The 21628-nt window shown below is 31.5% G+C and overlaps 1 protein-coding gene across 1 annotated transcript; it reads right to left on the minus strand.

Moving 5' to 3' along the window:
* Positions 1-898: 898 nt before the first annotated feature.
* LOC123528551 (uncharacterized) lies at positions 899-19411 on the minus strand. Its single transcript, XM_045308348.2, has 2 exons — positions 17873-19411; positions 899-1158 (listed from the first exon to the last, which is right to left on the minus strand). Exons 1-2 carry the CDS (start codon positions 18729-18731, stop codon positions 998-1000), a joined length of 1020 nt encoding a protein of 339 aa, XP_045164283.2. The 5' UTR covers positions 18732-19411; the 3' UTR covers positions 899-997.
* Between the last annotated feature and the right edge of the window lie 2217 nt (positions 19412-21628).

Consider the following 21628-nt stretch of genomic DNA (forward strand, 5'->3'; position numbering starts at 1 on the left):
AAATAATGCTAAGATATCACATTCAACCATACATTTAAACTAAAGCACCGATAAACTACATTAATCTTTTACTAGTTTATGATGTTTATTTATAGGGTCTTGATATTTCTTCATCAAACTGTGCATTCATGAACACATCATATCCCAGTCAGCACCGCCTGTTCATCTAAATAAACAACTTCAGAAAACAGATGATAGACGCTCGCCGGAATATGAAGAGATACCAAAGGCCAGATATTTGAAGAAGAAAGATCAAACTTTAGATTTTTTAAAGCACAATTTAACAAGTTAACTATAAAACTGTGTAGTATTTTTTCTGTGTTAAGTCTTCAGTTAGGTAAATTATGAAAGCCAAGACAAGACTATGTCTAGATTAAAACGATAAAGACTCCTCAACACACGTGTTACCCACAGCTATATTTGTAGGAATGATTTAACATTTATTATCATAACATTTTAAAAAAGGTTTGTACATTATGAAACAAAGGCAATCTGACTAAAGTACATCTCCTATTACGCTACGCATAGGATCTGAAAACGACCTATTCATTGCCTCGTTCTGACGGCCCTTTCACTAGCCAATCAGAGCCTAGCTTACAATATCTTGCAAATCTACCTCTAGCATTGACTTTTGATATTTACAATTCTTATGTCGTAATATATCAGATAGCCGGTTAGCTCAGTCGGTAGGCCACTTGCTTTGTAAGTCAGGGGTCCCGGGTTCGAGTCCTAGAATAACTGCATATTTTTCTTACTCTTTGACAATCGAACAAGTCGCCTGATTGGATAACATAAAAATAGCAATAATGGAAATCCAAAATATACAGAAGACGAATGTGAATGGGTCGTTCTCAGATCTTCGTTTAGAAGATCAAGTACTTTAGTCAGATTGGAAACAAAGGGCTCTTATTGAAGTGTTGGATAAACTGTTTGTGTAATGCAAACGTTTTATAACCGTTCCTTTTCTTGACACTTGGTATACATGTAATGATGTAGGTTAATTGTGAATTATTTTTCCCGAAAGATCTAACTGTGGCACGTGGTCAGACAAATTTTCGTATTCCGTTTTCCATTCTGTTATCAACTTGTTTGAAGATCCTTCCGTTTTAGCAAAATGTAAGCCTTTTTCTCTCCAGTTAGTTGTTAATCCTGCACTATCTGAAAATAAAAAGAACAGTCACTAAATTGAGTAAAACTATACGAAATGACTTAGTGACGTAATAATTACTTTGATCTCATTTCAGTCAAATAATCGTCTCGAAAACTGCCATAAATTATAAGCTTCAAAATACAAGAAAAACTGCTGTAGACAATATATTTATCTCGCGAACAGATTGTTATCTATACTGTTCTATAATTACATGTATGTACAAATACGGCATTAAGCATAGTGTATCAACCTGAGCTCACTCCGGTTGTTTATTAAAGAACAAGATAATTTGCATACTAAAAAGATAGGTCCTTACAAAAACATCAATAGCGCTATTGAACGTAGATTTAGCATTAAATTTTGTGCTTTTCAGCAGCACTTAGTCTGGTAACCCTGACCGAAAATGTAGCGCAACGATGAAGTAATGGCAAAAACTCATAAAAGCTGCATTTTCTTAATTAAACAACAGACCTTGATAGCCTATAAGGTTTCATTTTAATCTTGTGAAGGACGTGAATTGTGCAAAAACATATTTTAGTTTGTAGACACACTTTAAAACTACGATACCTGGTTGTTGCGAACGATAGAGATAATTGGTGTACTTGAAGTGAAAAGTGCTTACAGGATATACGTGATGTTTCTTTGTAAGAATTTTGCATCCGAGACACAAACATTTATTCTTATAACCAAATGACAAACTGAAACATAACGTTCTCGGATACACTTTGGTGTCTGTGAATATAATCTCGGTGATATTCGTAATGGACACGCTTACCTAGTTGTGCGCGCGCTCTGCTAAAACGCCACAGTGTGGGAAGAAATGTACATCATTCAAGTTTCTAGTTTTTGATATCTAGTATCCGAGGGGGTTCTGTGTGCGAGAGATCCCCTAATATTTTTTAATAATGTAGGTGGTTATCTAGAATGCAAGATCACTGAGGGTGATGGTCTCAAATCATGGTGCTCTCCAACGAATCTAAGATGGGCAACAAGATGGCCGACAGATTTTGCAGTTGCACAGAATATCATAACTGTACCAGTACCATATATATTGTGTATTTAAAGTTAGCTTTTTATGGCTCAAATTTTTAAAATTTTGTTATTGTTGCAAAAATACATTGTTTATCACCGAGGAAATGGTCGAAACTATTGCAATATTTTTTATGTATCTTTTTTCTTAAAATGATAGTTTTAAATAAGAAGAAATAATTTTAACCTATTTTAAATTATAATCAACAACAGATGATTCAAACTGAGATCAAAATTGAGTTTTTCATGCAAAATTAGGTGGGTGGGGTAATTTAACATGGAAAGTATTTGTGTTGTAAATAATAACGTGTGCTGTTCATTTGTAAATAAAATGACTTCAAATGACCTAAATATACCCAACCGCTTGCGCTTTACTTAGAAAAATCACACAAAAGATGATTGTAATTGAAACTGCAGTAGTGTTCGGATACTCAGTGATTATCACATATTTTAAGAAAATATGCGCTGCGCATGTATGCTTGTTTCGCATAAAAATCAGTTATTTTTATTTATAGTAATGTGTTGAAAATATGCTATTATATTATACAACGTTCATTTTGTTTTAAATGAAATTAAAACTTCAAATCTCATCCAAATAACCATTGTCCACCTGACAAAATTAATTATTTAAACTGAACAACCCACACATTTTAGGCGAAAAATTATTCCTATCAAAAATCCATAAAAAAGTTAGTACTCTGAAAGTAACTGTTGGTACAAACTTATTGACATAAGAGTTTTGCGAGATATTCTTATAAGTAACCAAGCATAATTTGCGGAAGGTAGTAAACCGTTGAAACGTACATTCTTCTTGCATATTTACTAATATCTAATTTTTATTTTCACCCTCTTTATCATATTTCAGTGTAATGCTATGCCAAACTTGGTGGAAATGAACATGGTGAAAAATTCAACCCAAACTGTAAGTGTGGAGCTTTAAATAACAGCCAAATTTCATTTGAAACTGGTTTTTAGCTCACCTGTGCAAAAGGCTCATGGTGAGCTTTTGTGGTCGTCCGTCGTCAGTCCGTCAACATTATCTAAAAAATTTCTTCTTCTTGAAAACCCCTAGGCAGAATTACTTTATAGTGATTCCCTTTCAAAATTATTCAAAAAATAAATTCCACGTAGAACTCTGGTTGTCATGGCAACCGAAAGGAAAAACTTTAAAAAACTTCTTGTCCAAAACCGTTAGGCATAGAGCCTTGCTATTTGGCATGTAACATTATCTAATGATCCTCTGTTAAGATTATTCAAATTGTACCCCTGGGGTGAAAAGAGGCCCCGCCTCGGGGGTCCCAAGTTTTACATAGATTTATATAGGGAAAAAAATAAAAATCTTCATGTCTGAAACTACAAGACCTAGGCCTTTGATATTTGGTATTTAGCATTGCCGTTAGGTCCTCTACCAAGACTGTTCAAATTATGCCACTGAGTTGAAAAGAGGCCCCACCTACTGACCTACTTTCTTGATATTTTAGCATTAGTTTGACATTTGAAACATGTAGCTTATATTACTCAGGTGAGAGATCCATGGTCATCATGACCTTTTGTTAATTGTCATGCCTTATTTGACCGTATTTAGTGAAACATTTAAATGATATGTTCAGTTTGTCTTGTAAATATTACATCTTTGGAGAAAATGGTCATAAAACTGGTTAATTTGTAATAATAACTACTTTTGTTTGTTGTTGTACATTATGTCAGAAAACATTTTCTAAGAATATTGACAGACGTCGTGAAATTTAAAATAGTAAAAAATAACATAATAATAAATTAAGCCCAGTCTTGATATATGCGTATAAAATCAAATGGATGTGGTAAAAACATGATAAATTATAAACATAATTTTAGTCGTAATTAAATATCTATGTTCTAATTACATACTTGCAAAGTATAGAATTGATCATTCTGTCTTAAATATCAAAATTGGAAGGGGATGAAAAATCTTAAAATTTCTTTCCCTTTGCTTGGTATAACTTTATTACACTCATCATGATTTAATTAAAGAATTGGTAAAATTTATAATCCCTGTATTGTGCGCATCCATTAAAATCAGTTTCAAATGGGTTCTAAAGAGACCTAGATTCTATAGATTCTGCACTTTTGTCCTAGATTCTGCATTATGTTGTTTATATACTAAGTTTATTTAAGCATGTAATGTTTATGATTACTTTTATTCGCAAAAGTAATGTTGTTTGTGTTGTACTGTGTTCATCCGTCTATTTCTCTTCAATATCAAAGGACATGTCGAATTATCCTTGTTATTGTTTTTCTTCTATATATAATACCCATATTATTCTTTTAGTATATCCTACAGAACGTGTTCTGAAAAGGAATATTTTGGAATCACTGCCCCGTAAGTCTAATCATCCCACTGAAACAATAAAAACATCTTTTTGACTTGCAATGAGCGGAAGCAACATAAGTAACATAGTCTGGTCCGAATTCGTTTTCACAAATAAAACTATTTTAAAACATTCCAGAGGCCACAACGCCAAGTTTGCTACGGTTGCGTCACATCATCCTGAGAAAATCAAACATTTTGCCCGAAGTTACCCATTTAAAACATGTTTGTTATTCCTAAAATCGCACATAGTTACCGAATTTGTCGTTTCAAAGATCTGTTTAGTTAAAAGTATTCAACATTTCAGTCAAATAAATCAATGTGAAAGAAGGAAAAATCAAACTGTTAATTTAAATAATGCATTTTGATTTTAAACAGCCCGACTTGGCAGATGTAATAACGTACTAACTAATATCGACGGCAGCCACTACCACTACTGTTTCTTCTATCACTCTTCCCATAACACTTATTACTAACACTAACTTTACCACTTCTGCATCTATCATTACTAAACCTACCTCTTCTACTAGCACTACTCACCTAACTCCCACTATTATTTTGTTAATAGCATTTGAATTCCAACAGTAATAGCTTAATCATAACCTTGATGCTGAAATGTCGCATAGGTAGCACAGAAGACGGTCATGTTATTAAATCCTGGACAAAATGTCTTAATAATATGTCATTTGTTTTCTTTTTCTGACTTATCAAAGTGCGGAAGTTGCCAGTTTCTTTTTTTCTTTTTTCTGGAGAACAGATCAATTCTGGTATGGAATTTATAGTTGTAATACCTAGAAAAAGCATTCAACCACTCAAGACAAACAGACTTAAGTACTGCAGACATTTTAGTATGGCATATGTTCATTAAAGGCATATAGTACTTTTTCTGAATGAATCTAATATATGAGATACTTCGTCATCCATTAAAATATAAAATTATGGAATTATGATACTGTTGAAAAAAAGTCTAAACTGCAACAGGGATGTAATAATTCAAATGTACAGCTAGATGAGTTTGAGAGACACTTTGAAACTATGGTTCCGCATAATTTGCGTGACGATGCGAAAGCATTTGATACTTTACATTATTTTGATGACCGCTAATCTAAATTTTGAATGTCCTGATTAATCAGTAAGTTATGAAGAGGTATGTAAATCTATTTCTCTGTTAAAAAAAACAACAAGAAAATCTGCTGTACAAGATATACTGCTAAATGAATATTTTACACAGGCATGTGATAGAAAATGATCAGGGACATTTATCGTTCCTTTTATGGAATGTGCAAGGTCTTTGTTCAAAATTACAAGACTCTGATTTCTTAAATTTTGTTTGTGATTTTGATTTTCTGTTGTTTAATGAAACTTGGAATGCTTCTAGTAAAAACGTTAATATTGACGGTTATGATTGCTTTAATTGTCCACGTCTGAAATCTAATACTAAGGCTAAACGCTACAGCGGAGGAGTAATTGTATATTATAAAAGCTATTACAAAAACTATATACAATTATTAAACATTGATCATAGAGGTTTTATCTGGTTTAAAATTGATAAACTCTGCTTGAAGTCTAAAAATGATATTTATTTCTGCATCTGTTATATTCCGCCGGAAGACTCCGCTGTATACCGAAATATTAATTCTATTCTGTATGATTTTGATTTCTTTGAATGTTTGAATACTGAAATACGTAAATATTGTAATAAAGGAGATATCTATTTATTAGGTGACCTGAATAGCCGGACGGGAATTTATCCGGATTACATTACTGACCTTAATTTGAGCCGTTATGTCGATTTACCTGAGACAGGTATATCTGGGGCTGATTTACCTGTGCGAGAAAATCGGGATAATGGGTTTAATAATTATGGGCCGAAATTATTGACTTTTTGCAAGGAAAATAATCTTTGTATTTTGAATGGTAGAAAAGACGATGGTAAATGTACTTACAATTCAGTATATAGAAATAAACCAGTATCTAGCTTAGTGGACTACGTAATTTCAAACCTTGATAGTTATAAGAATATCTCTAATATGTTTGTTTTTGATGTTAATGAATATTCTGACCATTGTCCTTTAACATTTTCTCTTTGTGGTTGTATAAAAGATATACCGAACGATTATGTAGAATTGGATAAAATTGTATGGAACTCGTCAGAAAATGCAGAGTTTTTAAATCTGTTGCATAGCAAATGTAACAGCTTTAACGAAATAAATGATAACCTGTTACAAGGTTTATACGATATTGATCAGTGTATGCAATGCTTTTCTGATACTGTCTATGAAATTTCATTTTCATGTTATGGTAAAACATATAATAATCGTCCTAAACAAAAGAAGCGAAAGTCGCTATGTTTTAATGATGAGTGTAAATATGCTAAAAAGATGTTCCATGATTCGAAGAGACGTTTTGCTCGTATAAGATCGGATGAAAATAAATTATCCATGCTAAATTGTAGAAAACAATTCATTAAAGTAAAAAGATTGGCTAAAAACAAGTTCTTTAATAGAGAAAAAGTCAAGATGGCTAATATTAGCAAAACGTCTCCTCGAAAATTTTGGAAATATATCAAGAAATTTAGATCTGCTAATGGTTTCAATTCTAATGTTAGCCTTGATGAGTTTAAAAATCATTTTCAAAATATATCAAATGATACTCAAAATCAGTTCATGAATGATCTATTTCATTCAGAATGTGATGAAGCTGTAAATGTGGAATATCTTGATAGAGCCATTTCTGTAGAAGAAGTTAAAAAAACAATATGTTCTCTTAAGAGATATAAAAGTTGTGACTATGATAATAATGTTTCTGATTTCTTTATTGATGCAAATAATGTTATATCTCCCTATTTATGTACCATTTTTAATTACATTTATGATAACTGTGTATACCCTGAGGCATGGTCTAAGGGAGTTATTGTCCCAATATATAAGAAGGGTGATAAGGATATACCTTCGAATTATAGAGGTATCACATTAATAAACGTTATTGGAAAAATATTTTCATTAGTATTAAGAAACCGTATCAATAACTGGTGTGAACAAGAAAATGTATTTAATGACTCTCAATATGGTTTCCGTGATGGGCGTTCTACAACAGATGTTATTTTCTTATTACATGCTATTATACAAAAGGTTTTATCTAGAAAGTCAAAATTATGGTGCATTTTCATTGATTACCAAAGGGCCTTTGATACAGTTAACAGAGATGCTTTATGGACTAAATTGATACAATCAGGTATAAGCTGTAAAATGATTAACATGTTAAAATGTATATATTGTAATGTTCAAGCTTGTGTAAAAATGTCAAGTAATATGAATATTTCTGACTTCTTCAATGTAACTATCGGTTTGAAACAGGGTGAGCCCTTATCTCCCTTGCTCTTTATACTCTTTATAAATGATATTGTTGAAAATATGAATTTTAATGCATTAACTGAAAAAGATTTTGAACTATTGTCTATGTACATGATCTTATTTGCTGATGACATAGTATTGTTCACTACTGATCAAAATAGTCTGCAGTCACAAATAGATGCTATACATCATTACTCTGTAAAATGGGGCTTAAAAATCAATGTTAGTAAAACGAAGATATGTGTGTTTGAAAAAAGGAAACAAAATGTTTATCCTGACTTTTATATAGATAATGAAAGAATTGAAATTGTTGATAATTTTGTATATCTTGGAATTAAATTCACCTACACTGGTAGCATGGCAAATGCTGTTAAAGCACTACATGATCAAGCCCTTAGAGCATATAATAATCTCTTAAATGTCTTTGATAATGTTAGTCTTGATATTAGAACAAAGGTATCTTTATTTGATTCTATGATTGTTCCTATTTTAACATATGGATGCGAAGTATGGGTGTTTATAATTACAAAGAGGTAGATAAATTACACATTCGTTTTAGTAAATATATACTGGGTGTTAAAAGGCAAACCCCTACCTATGCTGTATATGGCGAACTTGGACGCGTGCCTTTATCAGTTATTTGTAAGGAAAGAGCTGTTAAGTTCTGGTTAAAAATTATGAAAAATAACGAATTACCTATTTATCACATGTATAATGATTTATGTAATAATGTTAATACTGTTTGTTGGGCTAGCAGAATTAATTCTATCATTGATCACCTCGGATATTCGAATATCAGATTTTTCTTTGATACCAGTGTAAATTATTATAATTTGTTAAAAACAAGAATAAGGGACCAATTTGTCCAAGATTGGAGTGTTAATATTAATGCCATTTCAAAATTAGATAGTTATTGTAAATATAAAACTGCATTTTGTTTTGAAAAGTATTTAGATGTCATATCAAATGACAACCTAAGGAAACAAATGACTAGTTTACGATTATGTTCACATAATTTAGAGATAGAGCTAGGAAGATATGTTAATGTAGAAAGGAATAATAGATTATGTAAATTATGCAATCAAAATGTTATCGAGTCAGAATACCATTTCATATTATGTTGTCCACGTTGTAGTTGCATAAGATCCAAATACCTGGGCCGATGCTCATGGCCTACTGTGCAAAAGTTTAATACACTAATGTCATCCAGTAGTAAAAGATGTATATATAGTCTTGCAAAATATATTAAAGAAGCATTAACTTTAAGAAAGAATACTCTTGAAAATCTACTTGTCTTCTGATCGAATACAATTATTCTGTTTTGTTCTTTGTCTCCTGTATATATGTTCACTTTCTCGTGTATGATTGTCTTTGCCATAAGTTTTTTATATTTGTAAATGGCCAAAGGCAAATGTATTGCTGATTGCCAATAAACTGAAACTGAAACTGATATTTTAGCTGGATACATTATTGAAATATTTAATGCGATCTTAAATACTGGTATATTTTCAAATGCATGTGCAAAGGGCATAATCATTGTTTTACATAAAAAAGGAGATAATTGTGACGTTAAACTTATATAGGCATTACGTTATTGAGCAAATTTGGAAAATTATTAAGCTTGGTGCGAGGGAAATGATGTTATATCTGACGCACAGTTTGGCTTTATGAAAAACAGGTCGACTATATATGCGATTTTTATTCTTCATTCTGTAATTCAGAAATTTATTAGAGAAAATAAACGTTTATATTGTATATTTATTGATCTGAAACAATGTTTTGTCTCAATTAGAAATGCACTGAGGTGGAAATTATACAATAGCGGACTCAATGGTCAAACGTATTATACGAAATATGTACCAGTCTGTTTATTTTGATATATCGATTGGATTAAGGCAGGGTAGATAATCTCGCCAGTTATGTTTTTTTTCGTTGAAAATCAAGAAATGTATTTACAAAATAGAATCAATTGTGGTTTAAGCCTCCGAGAAATTTGTCTAATATTGCTTCTTTTCGCTGATGACATGGTGGTTTTTGGCTTGACACCAGAAGATTTACTACTTGGTCATAACATTAAATTACACAGGAAATTTCAACCTAAATACACAAACATTATACGGAAAAGGGTAAATGGCAATGAATACGTTTATTTCAAATTTAAAAAGATATGGCACAAAACCAAAGATAGCGTTACAATTATTTGATGCATATGTATCATCTATCATAACATAAGGTTGTGAGATATGGGGTTTTACAAAATCGAAACAGCTTGAAAATTTACACCTGAAGTTCTGATAAACTATTCTTGGTGTAAAACAATCTACTTTCAATGTAGCTGTAGATGGAGATTTAGGTCGATACCCGTTTACATAAATGGGTACGTACGCATAATAACATACTGATTTAAATTTTGTAGTAGTGACAATACAATTATAAGAACTATTGTCGGTTCTTTTATGACAGATGTTGAGATGAACAAAGTAAATTGGTTTAGCAATGTGAAAAATATATTAGCCAGACACAATTTTCTAGATGTATGATATAACTTATACCAAATGGATATTTCAAATTTTCTGTCAATGTTCATGCAAAGACTGGTTAATGAATTTATGCAATATTGGCGTGGCAATATAGATCGAAGTAGTGAATTGTTATTATATAAATCTGTATAAAGTATATTTTGCTTTTGAATCTTACGTAGACAAAATAATTACAAGAAAACTTAGCATAGCATTAACATAATAACATATATCTGCCCATAGTCTTCGAATACAAACTGGGAGATACTCCAAAAACAGAACTGAAAGAAATCTACGTTATTGCCAGATATGTGATATGAATGAAATTAAAGTATCATTTTGTGTTTATATGTGCACCATACAATGAGTTACGCCAAAATACATAAAGCGCTATTATAGACAGAGACCAACTATATTTAAGTTTGTGAATTTAATAAGTAGCCAAAACAAATCCGATTTATATTTATTAAGCAAATTTATAAACGAAGCCGTTCTAGATGTAGGTAGCTGTATGCTCAGTATCACTGCATAACCATCTATCATTAATACTTAAGCTGTAATTGTGAAATTCTCAGTATCACTGCATAACCATCTATCATTAATACTTAAGTTGTAATTGTGAAATTCTCAGTATCACTGCATAACCATCTATCATTAATACTTAAGCTGTAATTGTGAAATTCTCAGTATCACTGCATAACCATCTATCATTACTACTTAAGCTGTAATTGTGAAATTCTCAGTATCACTGCATAACCATCTATCATTACTACTTAAGCTGTAATTGTGAAATTCTCAATATCACTGCATAACCAACTATCATTAATACTGAAGTTGTAATTGTGAAATTATTTAGATTATTGAAATTCATATTCATAAAAGATTCGTAAGTTCATCCACACAACCTTGTTAAGAAAATTACTATTTTCTATGTATACACGTACTGTTGCCATACATGTACATGTCTTCTTAATATTGTGTTTAAATTTACAATGGAAAACACTAAAAACTGTATAGTTTATGTGTAACAAAATCAGTTCTATTCTATATAAATCTCCGGTCCATAGTGTGTGATATTGACCAGTCTAAAATTTAACACAAGTGTGCCGGGCTACATGTAAAACTTGAAATATCTTTGAAATTTATTTCGTCAAGTTTTATTGTTACAAAATTTACAAAATAATATGCGATGTCTAATCACAAATACGTTTTCCAAAAAGTAAATTTGTCTCTCCCACAAATGCTAGATTTGTGTTGTATTTTATATATTGCATAATATGACTCGCTGTATTACCAATGTTTTCTGTACTTTGTATATTGATTCTTTGTTTATGGGCCATCAATGGCTTATTACAAATAAAGAATATTATATCATATCCAATAACGGACTAATCTTTTCCGGTATTATTGAAATTAAATGTTAGAGAACACCTTTCTTCTTTCAAAAGCCTTATAAACATATGTTGATAATTTTCTTACTTCATATTAATTTGTAGAATTCATCAACTCAGTAAATTTCACATAATTTGTCAAATGCCAGAAATATTTCTTAATGCATTGTTTCATTAAATCTTAATACAGCGAGCATTCTATGACAATCCTAATTACTTAGGCCCCTATATATTATACATTTTCTCTCATCAAATGGTGTTCTTTGAGGCTCTTTCCATCTACCACATTCTGCTTCAAGTCTATGAGGTGACTTCTTTATTTTTATAATGCAATATATTTAGTAACATTTGTGATATAAAAAAAAAAAACACGGTTTAAATTCGAAAAGTACATTAGATACATAAAACAAAGCTCCGGACGAAAAACTTACTTTGTACAATGTTGTCTGTTAAACGTTGATTTACAACTCATAGAAAAATGTTTACATCTCCAACACCTTGATTAATCCTCACTTCATAGGAACCAAGTTTTTATTTCAGCAACCCAGTTCGGTCTGTTTGGATAAACATCTGAATCTATAATTAACATCTTATATGCAACTTTTATATATTTTGTGTCAGTATTAGTGCAAATTTTCAATCAATATCTAATTATAGATAAAAACGTCTAAATATAAATGAAATTCTACCGGTTTCTCAAAAAGTGTTCTGAGTGCATAGCTTCACACGTAGAGTGCGTTTACAAAATAATCAAGTGTACTCGTTCTCTTTTCAAGCCTTAATTATTAAAGCCCCAGACTTCCGATGAGCAGATTAAAAGATTGCTGCTATTGATTTATCAAATAGTTCTAACAAAAGTCTTGGTGCTAAAAGAGAAAATCTATATAGAGCTATGTATTTGTTTAGCTGAAATAATGCGTTACAAGCCGATAGTATATTATCAATTTCATTGTAAGCTCCTCCACCTGTGAATATAAAACCTAGATATTTAAACTTGGTTACTATTTCTAATTGGATATCACTGTAACAAAATTGTAAGTTTTGTGGAAGCCTACCACCTCTTCTAAACACCATTATTTTTGTTTCCTTGGTATTTACAGAAAGTTTTTAACTGAAGCAATAATCTCTTAAAACGTTTTCAGCTGTTTTTGAAAATAAAATTATGTCGTCTGCTTACAGTAATAACCACAGCTCTAATGTTCCTATATCCACACATTCTACGCCCTTTAAAACAAAAGTTTCCTCTATATCATTGAGATACATACTAAAAAGATATATAGTAAAACACTTATTAAAAGGCTTACAGGTCAATAGAAAAAGCTCTTTGGACCTCGGGATGATTGTTTTACTATTGACCAGCAAGCCATTTCCAAAATTATGTGTTTACAGTTGGTTTTGGCATTACCATAGGTAAATGCATACTTGTGAGTATATTTTTTATCTTGGGGGTATATTCTATAGCAATTAAACACCATAAATGCAATGCAATGTGTCAACATAAATATCTAACAACATTTCTATTTTGAGGTTTTTGACGCACAGGCAAAATTTTGCGTCAATCTGTCAATCTTTTTTGTTTCTTTGTTGTTGTTTTTTTTTGTTGTTGTTGTTGTTGTTGTTTTGTAACGCGGTTGGGGGTTATATAAAAACAATGAACAGTTGTTTCTTATAAAAAAAACAGAATAAGCGTTTTATAATATAACTTACTAACATATTTAAAACAAAATATAATGGATAAAAAGTAAGTGAAATTATTTGTTGAATAAAATACATATGCATTTTTTTTCTTACTTTCAGAAAATCATGATTTTTATGACTTATCCCAATGAATAACATGTGTTTTGGCATATTTTACACCAAAAATAAGGCTTTCTACTTTTCATGTTGAATTATCCCACCCACTTGATTTGCATGCAGAACTCAATTTGGTCATAATATTGTCTATGTTTTGTTTAATACTGTTCTTAATGCACTTAATTTAATAATTCATTTAAAACTAACATCTTAATCAAACAATTCATAAAAAAAGATAATATTCCTGATCGTTTCAATATTTTGACTGTTTCCTTGGCGATAAATCGTACACTTTCCAAAACCTATGACATTTGCCGGATGATATCGATATGAAATATGAAACTTTGATCAAAAGTAATAAATTGAGCCATGAAAACTCACTTCAATTACACAATATGTAAGGCATATAGGGTAATATATGGAGTTTTGTAAAACTGAAAATTTTGGCGGCCGGCCATCCTGGATTTCTCGGAGGGCACCATGATTTGAAACTATCACCCTCAATTTTCTTGCACCTCGGATAACCACCTACTCTATTTTATTAAAGACTTTAGGGGGACCACAACTTATGTAATAGAACTCGTCTCATATAAGGTGGTATATATTCAATTGAGGCTTTCTAAGTAAGAAAGCAAGGAATAAATGATCCAACTTTCCGTATATTAAACACTACAGGCTTCTCTTCTAACCATTTAGAAACAACATCATTTTGCACTTTTTCCTTAGTCAAACATTACGGTAACCTTACTATGAGGTACATGATTCTAAATGAAAAGCTGTCAGGTCTCCCGTGGCAAAACATAAATAGATAAGTCAGTCTCTAGGTAATACGAAATGCTATAATCACATGTCATGAATAATAACAAACACGTATAAACATGAAGAACTTTCCGTTGGTGATGTTGAATTTACTTTCATTCAGTACAGTTTTTGATCAATGTTTACCCAAATTAATGTATACCATTGTCAATAAATAAATATGTGAACTTTCAGCTTTAAGTCTCAAGCGGTTGAAATAATCTGAATATCTGAATTTAGCTGAATTTGTCCCTTGTGCACCCCAAAAGTGTGACATTTTACATTGAGGCTTATTTGCAACTGTGCTTTATTTGTTTAGACATGTCTGAAATTTATTATTTCATTTTGCCACTCATGAACCTTTTTATATTTGTTTACTTTGTATGAAGCAATGCATGTAAATTATGTGATTACAGTGTGTCGGTCATGCTTTACGTCACTTATTTTTCATTTAAAGCATCAAAAGGCTGATCACTAACATTTTCTTATAAACAGAAAACTAATAATGAACGAATGAAATAACATTGCTTTTAAATACGTGCCCTCTGTACACCTATGAAATAACTAAATTTTAAATGCAAATTGCGTTTGATTTATAAACATGTATGATGTGTGAAGAAAGTAGGTTTTAAGATAGTTTGCTAATTATTTTTCATTTAGCACAAACATTTTCAGGTTATATTTTATTTCTATGTCAAATTTGTAAAGAAAGTGTGATTTGATCAAATATTCCCAAAACCATACATCTACACCTATTACTTTCATATATGTAGAAAAAAAATATTATTATACACTATTTTTCTCATGAAGCACTATAGCATGTTGCACTTATTTTGAACATTTGAATTAAGTATTGAAATATTGTCTGGCTCTTTCCGGAAGTTATTTTCTTATAATATCATATAAATTTGGTGATCACCAGAAGCCAGGTGATCACCAGAAGACGTAGGTTTGAATTTTCAACCCCTATGTCACACTTTTGCCTAAATATTTTAAAAACCGTTCCTAGGGGCAAATATTTTTCTTTTCGCCATTAAATCATCACTGTATTAACAGTCATGCCTGTAAGATAAAGGTACCTCTACTACTCCGTTGTGACTAGAGCTGACGGACCGTCTTTGAAGGTAACTAGTGCCGCGGAATGGTTCTAGCTAAAAGGATTTACGAAACACTCACAGGTATATACTGAACGCCATCTTGTGTTGGTAATGCTTATTAAAAGCAATGACAATGTTTTTTTCAATGAGTTCCAGACAGTATAGAGCGAATATAGATCCTTGTAACATAAAAATCAAACAGAACATAGAATGAAAAAAAAATCAAAAATCTCATGTTTGACTTCTTGTGGGATTCTGATAAAATATCTCGAATTATATTATACAAACATATGAAAATGGCGCATTGAATGTGTTAGATACAGACTGCTACTTAAACTCAATCAAGGCTAGCTGGGTAAAAAGAATCACTTAAAGAAGCGATGCTAAATGGAATAAAAATTATAACACTGACCTGGAAAAATATGGAGGACATATATTTAAATATAATACTTGCAAAGCAGATACAGATAAACTAAATTTCAAGTTTACATTTCTTTAGGCGATAGTAATATTCTGGTGCACAATTAATAATAAACCATGTATACAAAACTACTCAAAAGAACTCTTAATATAAAACAGAAAAATAGACACATGTTTCTTTACAAACCTATGTTGGAAAGAGGCATCTTATACAGGGAATAAATGTTGGGCTTCCGAACCAAACAGTTCTTATATATGTATGACATTGAAAATGTTGAATTTCTTTACTATTTGACATCGAGAGGAATAATTGACAAAACAACTGGAAAAACACTTAGCCGAAGAGCAAATTAACTTAAATTAAACAACAAAATCTAAAGAAACTGGGTCCAGAATTTTAAGGTCAACAGATTAGATGGAAACACGCTTTTACAATACCAACAACTACTGTCGATTCAAAGTTTAGAGAATATCACTTCTGTGAGAATAAAAACAACTAACAATTATATGTACAAATGCAAAGCCACAACTTTTCTGTTCCATGGTCCCAGAAACCCAGAGTCACCTTTTTTTTGGAATGTCAAATAATACAAAAATTCTGGGTTAATCTATAGATTCCTCAGAACTATAAATATTCAAATAGGTATCCTTAATTATAGAACAGTGGCGTAAGGGTTAGAAGAAGAAAAGGATATTAGAAAAAGTAATATAATTGACTTCATTTTGATATTAGCCAAATATTTTAAACAACAAAAATATACCCGACATTAAATTTTTCAAACTTTATCTAACACGGCGTATTGTTATTGAACGAATAATAGCAACTTTGAAAGACAAAACAGATATATCTAACACAAAATGGAATGCTTTTATAACTTGAACTCATATCTATATACGAATGTAAATGTATATGCAGAAACGCAGAACATAATATCGTAAAACTTGTTCTTTCCAAACATTCTTGCTCACAATCTTTTGGGTATTTTTCCAAATTTTCTATCCTCACATCATAAACGAGATTACACGGCTATATTATGTTATTATTGTGCAGTATGTTACTCTTTCGTCTTTGTAACTCACATTGTTCATATACAATATCTGTAAGTCTTTAAAATAAATTTATAACATGTGCAATCTGTGTTTACTTAAATGAATAAAGATGTAAAAAATAATAATGAAATGTTGAACAATTACAATCCCTGTGGTTTACAACACTGATATATCTAGTATATAGGTAGCTTTAGAATTAAATATGTTTTTTAAATAAACACAGTTGACAAAAGTATAGGACAAATGCAATCACCTGAGCGACAGCAATGCTTTTAATTTAACTTTTTTTTTTCATAATCTGCACATGAGTAAAATGAAAATTAGAGACTTTTCATGCTGTGTGTCTACGCAGCTGAAATATTGACAGCGGCACAAAGACAAAAGACATTGCATTTCAAAGTAGCAAAAAGCATTTTTTTTTTTTTTTTTTTTTTTTTTTTTTGAGTTATCTAGTGATAACCCGTTTATTTTCCATTCCATATAAAACAGTACATCAATTATACAATACAACATGTAAACAAGCCTGCATAGTGAAGAAGTTTAGAGCAGAAATAAAAAGATAACAAATTATTAGTAAAGAGATATAATCTTAATCTTAGCATGTACTGCTTATGGATGTTTTTTTAAAGATCTTAATATTTTAAACAAAAAAAAATACATAGTGAATGAAGTGAATGGAGGTTATATTTAAAAATATTCTTAAATCCATCCGCCAACAAACCGACATCAAAAGCATTCTTAAACGATACTATTTTCTTCTAACTCGTAATAAGCAAATACAAATAAAATACAAATTCATACTTCCTTATTTATATTTTGATATGAAAAGAAAGATGCCAAAGTCTACTATTCATATCTCTATGTTTGATACTGTTATTAAGTGACATTTGTCAGAGGAGAACCATAAAATACATAAACTATTACCTGGAAAATTACAATGTAGAGTAGATTCGTTGTTTTTCCAGGCGTAATATATATGCCACATCGACCACATAGTATTTGCTCTTCCCTGGCGGGAAAGAGTCTTATACCACCCCGTCGCAATATTGCCAGGGACATACGGCTTGAACGTATTTATGTCTTGATTTTCGAACCAGTCTAAAAATTTCTTCCAATTTTTTGTGCTTGGTGAAAATCCCCATGTCCCGAGAACTGGAAAGAGGACAACAAAACTGTCCTTTGGTCCGCGCAAGATAGCGTGATGGTGCGTTTCGCTAAACGTTATAGAATGACCTTGTAATGAATAGCCATTAATGATCGCATTTTTGTCATACTTTTGATGAACTACTTTTAGATATCTCCAGAAATATTTCGAAACTGTTAAATCGTCTTCAAGAATTACTGCAATTTCTGAACTGTTGACGTCAGGTTTCCATGTTGTAAACCATTGTCCATAAATACCTACATGCTGCGGGTGGAGTAATACTTCATATTCACCATATCTAAATGTAAAAGAATTAGCCGCTTGCAAAGTGAGACGGTCAACATTTCCATTTGCCTCCCTGTCTATCCACACTTCAAGTTTAATGTAATCAGAACCATACTCAGCTTCGTTCAGTGAATTAAGCAATCGGAGCAGTGAATGAACTCTGTTATACACTATAACAAGGATTCGTAAATCGTAACGTTTAAGTACATCCTTCTTCGTATCCAAATTTTGTTTCAGTGTACTAATTCCATCATCTCCAGCATCGTCAACAAAATATTGCACAAAGGCAATAAAAAGAAGTATTGATAGAACAGAAAGAAATGTTTTAGATCTATATTCTAAATATCTTGCCATGTCTTTTTTTTAACTAACTCGTTAACCTCTTTTTTCTTTTCTCAAAGATAAGATCGCATTGATGGTATTGTGTTGGTCAGCAGATTATTCAAGGTTTAAAGCTAGAAAGCTACTAAAACGTCCGTTCCTTAGCGTGATCAGTTTCAAAATAAAAAAATGAAAATGAATTTGACTCCGGCATCAATTTACAACTGATTGTTTATTGGGTGATTACAGTGTTATTTACAATACACGTGACTCCGCCCCGATGAGATACAAATGCGTTGATAACAAGAACAAAAATATCTATTTGCGCGTTTCCCACTAAAATAGCTGAAATAAGGTCCGGACAAGCTGATAAGCAAAATATTGTAAAAGAAAATGGTTTGTTTTGTTTTTGACTTGATTTTAAGTTGTTGAGTTCTGCTCAACCCGGAGCTAGAGGGCGTGGACGGTAGCTTGCATTTCCACAACGGTCCATGAATAGGCTCAATCAAACCGATCCTGCAACATTTTCTTTTATGTCGTATTGGGCGACCTGTGATTTTCCACTTTTTTTAATTTTAAGTCAAACATCTCTAGAACAACATAGCTAGAACCTCCGGTCTTCTTTAAGTCAGATGGGTGCCTTTCTCAAATGAAAGAAATCTAGAGTAAAATGGGGTAACTGGGACAATAGGGTAACCGAGACACTTTACACGTTTTAGTAAATTAGGGAAATACGGGTTACATCCATTTCCACAAGATCATTTTATGTAAAAAAGCTTTCTGTAACACAGCCTAATATGGTAAAGTGTTCTCCCGAAGAAATTGCGAAATGCTGCAAGGATCGATTTCTGTAACTATTTGATGTGAACATTACATATCAAATAAAAATAAGAAAACAATAAATTACATGCTTTATGTAATTAGATCTATTTTTCTTAGATGGTGCATTAAAGTATTCTCGCTTATCTTGCTGTCTAGCGAAACATTAAGTAGAAATTGTCGCCTGGTTTTTATTGATGGTTTTGCTTATTTATTTCCGGTAATCAACTAGATATCTTAATGATATTTAATTTCATACGTTTTGGTCATAAATGTGACGTCATGATAATATGTGACGTTAGCAGGCTTTTGTAAAAATGTAATATGGAACTAAACTTGTTTGAAATATTAATATGTATTATCATTGCAAGTCAAGTATATGACATTATTCTATTAAAAATTTATTAAAAAGTATAATAATGTTGTTTTAATGACTTTCAATTTGTATAATATAGTGGTTTGTCATGAATTGTTGTATTGACGTCAGGCAACATTATAAAACAGGTGCTTGTTTGTGAAACATGGCATGTTTGGAAAAGTTGCAAAACTGTAGGTATATATCATTACTATTAAATACACTGACATTTGTTTTGAAAACTAACAACATACTATTTTTAGAACGTGCATTTTCAAAAGTGTCCCACTTACCAACGTCAGTAAACAGGAAAGACGTCATGATATTTCAAACACAAATGACAAAGCTTACTTCCGGTTTTGTTTTATCTGTTGCAGAGTAACATTATGATTTTTTGATAAAATAACGTTTTTGAATCGAGAAATATACTATCAGGAACAAAAAGGAACTGTCAAGGTATTATATCTGTAATGTTAAAAGTGTTTTCATTTACATCAGTTATTTTCTTGCATAACGAATAAATTGTAAAATATTACGTGCATGTAATTTACTCAATTTAGAGACTTTCAATTTTTAGGAATTTGTGGGCAAAAGTGAACTTTCTTCTTTCAAAACGTCAAATTTCAATCTAACGTTAATTTTAGCATAAAACTGCTGTTCCTGTCACTTTTCAGGGGTGTTTTAACACGAGAGAAAACGTGTGTTAACAGAGAGATTCTCGCGCTCGCGTGCTGTTATAACAACTTTTTATATATGCGCGTTCCGTGGCAACGTGTAAACGTCATTCGGCCCCAAAACGGATAATTCAAAACGAAATGACGTCAACGTAAAAAAACAACTCCCGCGCATTTCGTGGAAACTTAATGACGTTGAGTGACATTGTATTCATTTATCAGTTTTTATGCTTTTTATGCTAGAATAGCGTTAGCACATGTTCATTTCGTGTTATAATATTTGCAGAATCCCTAACGGGCTCGGGCACCAACCAATCCCTCGGGATTTTGCAGATGTTATAACACGAAAAAACATGCGTTATCCCTACAGTAACACACGTTTATCACGTTTGACGTTGGTCAAATTGACTCGTTTATAATAGTTAAAGAAAGTAGAATGTCTGATGTTTCGGTAGGAAAAGCTAACATGTCATAAAAGGAATATTACATTTGTGACTTTCCACACTCAGCAGATCCTCGCAATTTATTATTTTATTCAACTTGTTTAATAAATTCAATATGAAAAGACACTCGTGTAATATCCTCCTTTTATTCGATATTTATTCGATATTAGCCATATAAGGTAATCCACATTCTTCTGCACGTGATAATTGTTATAAATTTCAGATTGGAAGTTACAATACGGCATAAGATGTATAGATAATAAAACTCTGGAGGTAATTGCACGACTAAAATATATCATATCGCCATTAATGACGTTTATATGGTTTCTACTTGAGTAAATGTAATTTATAATGCTTCCTGAGAGCTCTATTTGCAGATCCTACTCTATCGTTCATTTTACATGAACACCGAAAAAACATTCATTTCTAATATTTACATTATATTTCCTATCCACTTGTAAACATGATTATTTTATAAATTGCACATATGTTTTGAATTTAACATTAAAAATCAGCTTCCCGGCCATTCTGTTCGTCAGACGGAACAACTGTGACGTCATCCAAGAAACGTTCTCCCTGACCATACGCGGACGTCGTCAAATCACTAAGCAGCGTTAACGTAACTTTCACGTCTTTCCT

The sequence above is a fragment of the Mercenaria mercenaria genome, chromosome 1 (assembly GCF_021730395.1).
Source record: "Mercenaria mercenaria strain notata chromosome 1, MADL_Memer_1, whole genome shotgun sequence".
NCBI lineage: Eukaryota > Metazoa > Mollusca > Bivalvia > Venerida > Veneridae > Mercenaria > Mercenaria mercenaria.